The sequence below is a fragment of the Coregonus lavaretus genome (assembly GCF_964263955.1).
Source record: "Coregonus lavaretus genome assembly, contig: HAP1_SCAFFOLD_5727, whole genome shotgun sequence".
In the NCBI taxonomy this organism is placed as follows: domain Eukaryota; kingdom Metazoa; phylum Chordata; class Actinopteri; order Salmoniformes; family Salmonidae; genus Coregonus; species Coregonus lavaretus.
This window is the reverse complement of record NW_028159369.1, coordinates 17621-30000: the sequence shown is the minus strand read 5'-3', so window position 1 is coordinate 30000 and position 12380 is coordinate 17621. Positions and strand designations below refer to the sequence as shown.

The following is a 12380-nucleotide window of genomic DNA, read 5'->3' as shown; positions in this document are numbered from 1 at the left end:
GGGACAAACACCAAATTGAGACTCTGCATGCATAATTCTGCAAAAACATCCTCCGTGTACAACGTAAAACACCAAATAATGCATGCAGAGCAGAATTAGGCCAATACCTGCTAATTATCAAAATCCAGAAAAGAGCCGTTAAATTCTATAACCACTTAAAAGGAAGCGATTCCCAAACCTTCCATAACAAAGCCATCACCTACAGAGAGATGAACTTGGAGAAGAGTCCCCTAAGTAAGCTTGTCCATGGGCTCTGTTCACAAACACAAACAGACCCCACAGAGCCCCAGGACAACAACAACAACAACAACAACAACAACAACAACACAATTAGACCCAACCAAATCATGAGAAAACAAAAAGAGAATTACTTGACACATTGGAAAGAACAAACAAATAAACTGAGCAAACTAGAATGCTATTTGGCCCTAAACAGAGAGTACACAGTGGCAGAATACCTGACCACTGTGACTGACCCAAACTTAAGGAAAGCTTTGACTATGTACAGACTCAGTGAGCATAGCCTTGCTATTGAGAAAGGCCGCCGTAGGCAGACCTGGCTCTCAAGAGAAGACAGGCTATGTGCACACTGCCCACAAAATGAGGTGGAAACTGAGCTGCACTTCCTAACCTCCTGCCAAATGTATGACCATATTAGAGACACATATTTCCCTCAGATTACAGCGATCCACAAAGAATTCGAAAACAAACCCAATTTTGATAAACTCCCTTATCTACTGGGTGAAAAACCACAGTGTGCCATCACAGCTGCAATATTTGTGACCTGTTGCCACAAGAAAAGGGCAACCAGTGAAGAACAAACACCATTGTAAATACAACCCATATTTATGTTTATTTATTTTCCCATTTGTACTTTAACTATTTGCACATTGTTACAACACTGTATATATACATAATATGATATTTGAAATGTCTTTATTCTTTTGAAACTTCTGAGTGTAATGTTTACTGTTAATATTTATTGTTTATTTCACTTTTGTTTACTATCTACTTCACTTGCTTTGGCAATGTTAACACACGTTTCCCATGCCAATAAAGCCCTTAAATTGAATTGAATTGAATTGAATTGAGAGAGAGAGACAACATTATTAATGCCATCAATAATACCAATAATGATATAAATCAGTCACACCAGTGTGTAATGCATTATGAAAACATTTACAGATTTATACAGACAGTTAAGAGAATAAATTATTATAATTTAATCTTTATAAGACAGTTTTACAAAACTGTAGGTATTAAATCAGACGTAATATTAATATCCTCTGTGTTATTTCTTCATTCAGATGAGCTTGCTGTGATTTGCCAACGTGAACTCAAATCTAATCTAAAGAAGAAGTTTCAATGTGTATTTGAGGGGATCGCTAAACAAGGAAACCCAACACTTCTCAATAAGATCTACACAGAGCTCTACATCACAGAGGGTGGAACAGGAGAGGTCAATAATGAACATGAGCTGAGACAGATTGAGACAACAACCAGGAAACAAGCAAGACCAGAGACTGCAGTCAAATGTAACGACATCTTCAAACCCTTAACTGGACAAGACAAACGTATCAGAACTGTGCTGACAAAGGGAGTCGCTGGCATTGGAAAAACAGTCTCTGTGCAGAAGTTCATTCTGGACTGGGCTGAAGGAAAAGCTAATCAGGATGTCCAATTTGTATTTTCATTCCCTTTTCGGAAGCTGAATTTGATGAAAGAGGAAAAACGCACTTTGATTAAACTTCTCAATCACTTCTCAATGGAAACCAAAGAATCAAGAATCTCCAACTACGACAAGTACAAAGTTCTGTTCATCTTTGATGGTCTGGATGAGTGCCGACTGCCCCTAGACTTCCAGAAGAACAAGATCTGTTGTGACGTCACTGAGTCAACCTCAGTGGATGTTCTGCTGACAAATCTCATCAAGGGAAATCTGCTTCCCTCTGCTCTCCTCTGGATAACTACCCGACCTGCAGCAGCCAATAAGATCCCTTCAGGGTGTGTTGACCAGGTGACAGAGGTACGAGGGTTCAATGACCCACAGAAGGAGGAGTACTTCAGGAAGCGATTCAGTGATGAGGACCTGGCCAGCAGAATCATCTCACACATAAAGACATCAAGGAGCCTCCACATCATGTGCCACATTCCAGTCTTCTGTTGGATTTCTGCAAAAGTCCTTGAACACATGCTGAAACATAATAGAGAAGAGATGCCCAAGACTCTGACTGAGATGTACACACACCTTGTGGAGTTTCATACCGAACAGAAGAATGAAAAGTATCTTGGGAAAGAAGAGACAGGTCCACACTGGAATGAAGAGAGCATTCTGTCACTGGGAAAACTGGCTTTTCAACAGCTTGTGAATGGCAATCTGATTTTCTATGAAGAAGACCTGAAAGAGGCTGGCATTGATGTCAATGAAGCCTCAGTGTACACAGGATTGTGCACACAGCTCTTTAAAGAGGAATGTGGGCTGTACCAGGACAAGGTGTACTGCTTCGTGCATCTGAGCATTCAGGAGTTTCTGGCTGCTGTATATGTGTTCCTCTCATTCATCAACAACAATGAGAATCTAATGGCAAAACCTCAATCAATGTTCAGCTACTTTTTTGCGCAGTCCAGGGACAAGCCTGAAGTTAGTGTCTACAAGAGTGCTGTGGATAAAGCCTTACAAAGTGAGACGGGAAACCTGGACCTTTTCCTCCGCTTCCTTCTGGGCCTCTCACTGGAGTCCAATCAGAAGTACTTACGAGGTCTACTGACAAAGACAAGAAGCAGCTCACAGAGCCATGAAGAAACAGTCAAGTACATCAAGGAGAAGATCAGGGAGAATCCCTCTCCAGAGAGATGCATCAATCTGTTCCACTGTCTGAATGAACTGAATGACCATTCTCTAGTGGAGGAGATCCAAAGCTACCTGAGCTCAGGAAGTCTCTCAGAAGAAGAACTGTCACCTGCACAGTGGTCAGCTCTGGTCTTTGTGTTGCTGACTTCAGAAAAGGAGCTGGATGTGTTTGACCTGAAGAAATACTCAGGATCAGAGGAAGGTCTTCTGAGGTTGCTGCCAGTGGTCAAAGCCTCCAGAGCTGCTCTGTGAGTACATAAAATGACATTTAAGTACTAATCATCAGGAAGAAATATTCAGTTTAGAGAAATATATGTATTATAATATGTATATAATATATAGTATTACATTGAAAAACTTACTGAATCAGTGCATTGATGTTCACATTAGTATAACAATATGACCATACAATTCTAGGAGACGGAAGATGAATCTATATGTTGTTTGAGAGAATAAACCAAATGCATCTGCCATTGTCCTTCTACACTACTGGTGTTAAATTAACAGTGTGTTTGTGAAATCATGATGATCTCTTTGCAGGCTGTCAGGCTGTGGAGTCACAGAGAAAGGCTGTGCTTCTCTGGCCTCAGCTCTGAAGTCAAACCCCTCACACCTGAGAGAGCTGGATCTGAGTAACAATGACCTGAAGGATTCAGGAGTGAAGCTGCTCTCTGCTGGACTGGGGAATCCCCACTGTAAACTGGAGACTCTGAGGTCAGTATTCCTGTAGTTGGTCAACAAGTGATAACTGTTCACCAGATCCACATGTGTTTACCAGGCACACATAGTCCACACCATATGTGTTTGGACAGTGAAGCTTACAGTTTTACATTTGGTGCTATGCTCCAGCATTTTGGATTTGAGGTAGAATGTTTCATATTAGGCGACAGTACAGAATGTCACCTTTTATTTAAAGGTATTCATAAATATATATTTTTTACAGTTTAGAATTGAAAGCACTTTACGTATCTAGTTCTCCCATTTTAAGTCGTAATTATTTGGACAAATTCAATTAGTCAAAAGTTTATTGGGCTCCCGAGTGGTGCAGCGGTCTAAGGCACTGCATCTCAGTGCTTGAGGCGTCACTACTGACCCCCTGGTTCGATTCCAGGCTGTATCACAACCGGCCGTGATTGGGAGTCCCATAGGGCGGCGCACAATTGGCCCAGTGTCGTCCGGGTTTGGCCGGTGTAGGCTGTCATTGTAAATAAGAATTTGTTCTTAACTGACTTGCCTAGTTAACTAAAAATACATAAAAAAGTTGTTGGTCCAATATTCCTTGCCTGCAGTGATTACATCAAGCTTGTGATTCTACAAACTTGTTGAATACATTTGCAGTTTGTCTTGGTTGTGTTTTTGATGATGTTTTTCCCAATAGAAACTGAATGGTGAATAATGTCCTGTCATTTTGGAGTCACTTCACTTGTATTGTCAGTAAGAATAGAAGATGTTTCTGAACACTTCTACATTCATGTGGATGCTACCATGATTATGAATAATCATGAATGAATCGTGAATGATGATGAATGAGAAAGTTACAGAGGAACAAGGATCATACCCCCTCTGTTATTGGTAATGGTGAGAGGTTAGCATGTTTTGTTGTAGCCTCTGTAACTTTCTCACTCATCGTTTTTCATGATTGATATATGATTTGTATTAATCAAGGCATCATCAGGATTAAATTAGTAGTGTTTAGAAACATGTTATCTACTCACTTAGACAGAAAATTACTCAACTCCAAAGAATAGCAGTGTGGTTTTAATATGATTTGACTCTTTGCAGGCTGTCAGGCTGTCTGGTCACAGAGGAAGGCTGTGCTTCTCTGGTCTCAGCTCTGAAGTCAAACCCCTCACACCTGAGAGAGCTGGACCTGAGCTACAATCACCCAGGAGACTCAGGAGTCAGACTGCTCTCTGCTGGACTGGAGGATCCACACTGCAGACTGGAGAAACTCAAGTATGTAGAGGGTTTATGTCAATGTTCATATCAGACATGTTGGAGTTATCAGGCTAGTTAAGACAAACATACTGACCACCACTTGGACTAAGTTATATAAAGACTGTGTGTGTGTGTGTGTGTGTGTGTGTGTGTGTGTGTGTGTGTGTGTGTGTGTGTGTGTGTGTGTGTGTGTGTGTTTGTGTCTGTGTCTGTGTCCAGTGTGTGTGTGTCCAGTTTGTGTGTGTGTGTGTGTGTGTGTGTGTGTCCAGTGTGTGTGTGGGGGTCCAGTGTGTGTGTGTGTGTGTGTGTGTGTTTGTGTGTGTGTGTGTGTGTGTGTGTGTGTGTGAGTTCAGGTGTATCCCTCAATGACTGTCTGTTCTTCTGCTTACCGCTACAGTGTGGAACATGGTGGAGAGAACACAATGAAACCTGGACTTAGAAAATGTAAGTGTTGACTGCTGTGAAGAATATGACTAAGAATAAGTCTTAATTCAAGTGATGTCAAAGTCAAAGACCACCATCATTACTTACTTGGTCATATTAAATATCAGCTGTAGTTCTACAGAAGCACAAATCAGGGACACTAAAGTTTACAAAGAGTTGCTTTGACAATGTGTGTGTGTGTGTGTGTGTGGCGTGTTCCTGTTACTTTAGAAATATGTGTGTCTGTTCAGGATGTGTGTGTGTGTGTGTGTGTGTGTGTGTGTGTGTGTGTGTGTGTGTGTGTGTGTAATTATGTGAGTGTGAGTGTGTATCCGGTGTGTGTGTGTGTGTGTTCAGGATGTGTATGTGTGTCCAGTGTGTGTGTTTGTTCAGGATGTGTGTGTGTGTTCAGTGTGTGTGTGTTCAGGATGTGAGTGTGTATCCGGTGTGTGTGTATTCAGGATGATGATGATTCCTAATATTGTGTCTGGTTTCATCCATCAGATGTCTGTGATCTCACACTGGACCTAAACACAGTAAACAGACGCCTCTCTCTGTCTGAGGAGAACAGAAAGATGACATGGAGGAGAGAGGAGCAGCCGTATCCTGATCACCCAGAGAGATTTGAGTTCTGTAGACAGGTGCTGTGTAGAGAGGGTCTGACTGGGCGCTGTTACTGGGAGGTAGAATGGAGTGGGAGAGGGGCTGGTATAGGAGTGACATATAAAGGAATCAGCAGGAGAGGAAGGGGTAGTGACTGTTGGCTTGGATCCAATGACAAGTCCTGGAGTCTGTTCTGCTCTGACAACCGTTACTCTGCCAGGCACAATAATAAGTCCACTACCATAGACGTCCCCTCTTCCAGCCCCCACAGAGTAGGAGTGTATCTGGACTGGCCAGCCGGCACTCTGTCCTTCTACAGAGTCTTGTTGACTCCTCAGTGTCCCTGTAAATAATAACCATGGTAACACTGACACACACACACACACTGGACACACACTGGACACAAACACACACACTGGACACACACACACTGGACACACAAACACACACACTAGACACACAAACACACACACTGGACACACACACACACTGGACACACACACACACACACACACTGGACACACTGGACACAAACACACACACTGGACACACACACACACTGGACACACACACACACACACACACTGACACACTGGACACACACACTGGACACACACACACACTGGACACACACACACACTGGACACACACAAACACACACACACACACACTGGACACACACACACACACATACTGAACACACACACACACTGTACACACACACTGAACAAACACACTGAACACACACACACACTGGACACACACTGGACAAACACACCCACACACTAGACACACACACACAATGGACACACACACACTCTGGACACACACACACACTGGACACACACACTGGACACACACTCACACACACACACAGAGGACACACACACACAGGACACACACACAGGACACACACACTGGACACACACACTCACACACACTGGACACACACACACACACACACACCTGACACACACACACACACAGGACACACACAGGACACACACACAGGACACAAACACACACTGGACACACACACACACACACACCTGACACACACACACACACAGGACACACACACAGGACACACACACACACTGGACACACACACAGACACACACACACTGGACATACACACTCACACATACTGGACACACACACACACACACACCTGACACACTCACACACACTGGACACACACACACCTGACACACACACACAAAGGACACACACACACACTGGACACACACACACACACACACACACACACACACACTGGACACACACACACACACACACACACACTGGGCACACACACTCACAAACACTTGACACACACACACACACACACACTCACACTGGACCCACACACATACACACTGGACACACACACCTGACAAACACACACACAGGACACACACACAGGACACACACACACATACAAAAACTCACACACACTTGACACACACACTGGACACACACACTGGACACACACACTCACACACACTGGACACACAAACACACACTGGACACACACACATACAAACACACACACACACTAACACACACTGGACAAACACCCACACACTGGACACACACTGGACACACACACACTGGACACACACACTCACACACACTGGACACACACAAACACACACACACACTGGAAACATACACTGGACACACACACATATGCTGGACACATACACACACTGGACACACACACACACTCACACTGGACCCACACAAATACACACTGGACACACACACCTGACACACACATACACAAGACACACACACTGGACACACACACTCACACACACTGGACACACACACACTGGACACACACACAACTGGACACACACACACACACACACTGGACACACACAAACACTGGACACACACACCTACACACTGGACACACACACACACACAGGACACACACACAGGACACACACACACACTGGACACACACACACACACACACACTGGACATACACTCTCACACATACTGGACACACTGACAAAAAAACACACACACACACAGGACACACACACACGGGACACACACACACAAACTGGAAACACACACACACACCTGACACACACACACACTGGACACACACACTCACACACACTGGACACACACACACACACTGGACACACACACTGGACACACACACACATACACACACAAACTCACACTGGACCCACACACATACACACTGGACACACACACACACGACACATACACATACACACTGGACACACACACACCTGACACACACACACACACAGGACACACACACTGGACACACACACACACACTGGACACACACACACTGGACACACACACACCTGACAAACTCACACACAGGACACACACACAGGACACACACACACACTGGACACACACACACACACACACACACACACACACACACACTCACACACACTGGACACACACACTGGACACACACACTGGACACACACACTCACACACACTGGACACACAAACACACACTGGACACACACACACACACACTCACACTGGACCCACACAAATACACACTGTACACACACACATACACAAGACACACACACTGGACACACACACTCACACACACTGGACACACACACACTGGACACACACACAACTGGACACACACACACACACACACTGGACACACACACACACTGGACACACACACACACACACTGGACACACACACACACTGGACACACACACACACACACACACACACACTCACACACACTGGACACACACACTGGACACACACACTGGACACACACACTCACACACACTGGACACACAAACACACACTGGACACACACACACACACACACACTGGACACACACTGGACACACACACACTGGACACACACAAACACACACACACACTGGACACATACACTGGACACACACACATACGCTGGACACATACACACACTGGACACACACACACACACACACACACACACACACACTCACACTGGACCCACACACATACACACTGGACACACACACCTGACACACACATACACAGGACACACACACTGGACACACACACACACACACTGGACACACACACTCACACACACTGGACACACACACACAGGACACACACACACACTGGACACACACACACACTGGACACACACACACACTGGACACATACACACACACTGGACACACACACACACACTGGACACACACACACACACTCTGGACACATTTCCATGTGTTGGATTTTGATGAAAGGAAATCCCATATAGCCTACTGGACAGGACTTTGCTATGGCATCTTCTGTTTGGGTGTCTCAGGTCAGGTCTGAGCCATGATCAGAATGTGTCTCTGTGTCTATTTCCAGACCTGCCATTTCTACCTGTCCTGATCTAGTGTTTCACCCCTGACCTCCTCACACCGTCTCACTGTCCATGTCTGCTTTTAGCTCCCACCTCTACTTCACTGTGTTATAATGGACCTTATGCTTGTTATGTCACCTCTGTAACCAGTTATCAAACATACTGACCTTTCTGACCCTATCCCATGGCCCTACTTTCTACAACTGAACATTTAAATTCCTCTATGAGTTTTATTTAGTGTCCATTTACTATCTATGTATTTGTTGTATATTGGGGTTGTGCCGCAGAGCATCATGGGGGTTTGTATGTGTTGAGATGATCACGTTCCAGATAAATGGTTGAACTGATTCCTGTCTCCCGTCTCATCATTATTGAATTGTTATACAGACGTGGTTATGAAACCCACGAGACATAACAAAAGATTGGCGATGAGTAAGTCTGAATCTACAGGAACTATTTTGTCTGGAAGAAGTGGGTTTTTACAACTGTTTAAAACTGTTATTTTCTGTGGTCCAGAATAGGCTAATGTTAGCACAGTGTATTGCTAGCAGAGGCAAGTGCATAGTCGAGCTAGCTAAGAAAGAGTTAGCATCGTCATGACGTCAGAAAAGGACTGGAGACGGACATCGGAGTGGGAAAACAACGTGATTAAAAAGGGAGGAATATACAGTGATTAAAGGAAAGGACATTTATTCAACTGTGAAGACAAACCTTTTAATTAAATCTGCTAAATGAGCGAACTTAGGAGGAAACGTCAGTGAGTGAAGTGAATGAAGATCACGTGACTGAGGAAAATATTGCTTTGGTTGAGGACAATATTGAAGTGAGTGACAATCAGGAGATTATTGAGAAACGAATAATTATTGGAATTGTTGGAAACATTGGACAGTTTGATGAAAGTATTGAACAGTGGAGCTCATATATAGAACGGTTTGAATATTTTGTTCTTGTAAATGACATGGATGAGGACAACATTGTGCCTACATGTTTTAGTGTAATGGTGCCAAAGACATTTAATTTACTAGGCAGCCTGCTACAGCCAGTCAGAACAGGTAATAAGACGTATGGGGATATTGTGGAGATACTTAAAGGACATTTTTCACCAGAACCACTAGTTAATGCTGAAAGGTTCAGGTTCCACAGGAGACATCAGGAAGAGGGAGAATCAGTAACAATGTTTGCTGCTGCATTAAAGAAACTACCAGAACACTGAGTTTAATGCTGTTCTAAATGACATCATCCAGAAAATCACATTGTAGGATTTTTAATGAATTTATTTGCAAAATATGGTGGAAAATAAGTATTTGGTCAATAACAAAAGTTTCTCAATAATTTGTTATATACCCTTTGTTGGCAATGACACAGGTCAAATGTTTTCTGTAAGTCTTCACAAGGTTTTCACACACTGTTGCTGGTATTATTGGCCCATTCCTCCATGCAGATCTCCTCTAGAGCAGTGATGTTTTGGGGCTGTCGCTGGGCAACACAGACTTTCAACTCCCTCCAAAGATTTTCTATGGGGTTGAGATCTGGAGACTGGCTAGGCCATTCCAGGACCTTGAAATGCTTCTTACGAAGCCACTCCTTCGTTGCCCGGGCGGTGTGTTTGGGATCATTGTCATACTGAAAGACCCAGCCACGTTTCATCTTCAATGCCCTTGCTGATGGAAGGAGGTTTTCACTCAAAATCTCACGATACATGGCCCCATTCATTCTTTCCTTTACACGGATCAGTCGTCCTGGTCCCTTTGCAGAAAAACAGCCCCAAAGCATGATGTTTCCACCCCCATGCTTCACAGTAGGTATGGTGTTCTTTGGATGCAACTCAGCATTCTTTGTCCTCCAAACACGACGAGTTGAGTTTTTACCAAAAAGTTCTATTTTGGTTTCATCTGACCATATGACATTCTCCCAATCCTTTTCTGGATCATCCAAATGCACTCTAGCACGGGCCTGGACATGTACTGGCTTAAGCAGGGGGACACGTCTGGCACTGCAGGATTTGAGTCCCTGGCGGCGTAGTGTGTAACTGATGGTAGGCTTTGTTACTTTGGTCCCAGCTCTCTGCAGGTCATTCACTAGGTCCCCCCGTGTGGTTCTGGGATTTTTGCTCACCGGTCTTGTGATAATTTTGACCCCACGGGGTGAGATCTTGCGTGGAGCCCCAGATCGAGGGAGATTATCAGTGGTCTTGTATGCCTTCCATTTCCTAATAATTGCTCCCACAGTTGATTTCTTCAAACCAAGCTGCTTACCTATTGCAGATTCAGTCTTCCCAGCCTAGTGCAGGTCTACAATTTTGTTTCTGGTGTCCTTTGACAGCTCTTTGGTCTTGGCCATAGTGGAGTTTGGAGTGTGACTGTTTGAGGTTGTGGACAGGTGTCTTTTATACTGATAACAAGTTCAAACAGGTGCCATTAATACATGTAACGAGTGGAGGACAGAGGAGCCTCTTAAAGAAGAAGTTACAGGTCTGTGAGAGCCAGAAATCTTGCTTGTTTGTAGGTGACCAAATACTTATTTTCCACCATAATTTGCAAATAAATTCATAAAAAATCCTACAATGTGATTTTCTGGAAAATGTTTCCTCAATTTGTCTGACATAGTTGACGTGTACCTATGATGAAAATTACAGGCCTCTCTCATCTTTTTAAGTGGGAGAACTTGCACAATTGGTGGCTGACTAAATACTTTTTTTCCCCACTGTATTAACATACATTATAAACATTCATAATTCAATTATGACTTTCCTCATCCTGAAAATAAATACAGATCATTATCTCAATGCATTCTCAATGCTATCACTTTAGCAGTGTATATACCTACTATCATCTCCAGATCATCAGTTTCCTCGTAGCCTTCTGTAGCATCGGTTGACATGATACCTGTTCAATCTCCCCTCTATCCATACCTCCGTTGGTGTAGACGGTGTGATGATGCATGAACCTTCTTCCTTCACTAGTTCTCTGATCATGCAGCGTCCTTCTCCATTTATCACCATCTCTCTGTGGATTGTGTCCTTCTGTCTTCGTACCAATATTCCCTGCTGCAAAAACACACAGACAAAACAAAACAATGCTCCGCCGAAGTGGTTCCATCTTCCTCCTTTGCGTTAGAAAAGTCCTACAATGGTACATATAGATCTAGGAATCTCTCTCTCTTACTTGCCCCTCCATCA

At 43.9% G+C, this 12380-nt stretch overlaps 1 protein-coding gene across 1 annotated transcript; it reads left to right on the top strand.

Moving 5' to 3' along the window:
- Positions 1-1307: 1307 nt before the first annotated feature.
- On the top strand, positions 1308-12172 carry LOC311122952 (NLR family CARD domain-containing protein 3-like; the record flags this gene model as incomplete). The annotated part of the gene is made up of 6 exons (XM_084197248.1): positions 1308-3099; positions 3392-3565; positions 4634-4807; positions 5187-5233; positions 5717-5962; positions 12165-12172. Coding segments are annotated over 6 exons (2441 nt in total), but the record flags the coding sequence as incomplete, so codon positions are not given.
- Between the last annotated feature and the right edge of the window lie 208 nt (positions 12173-12380).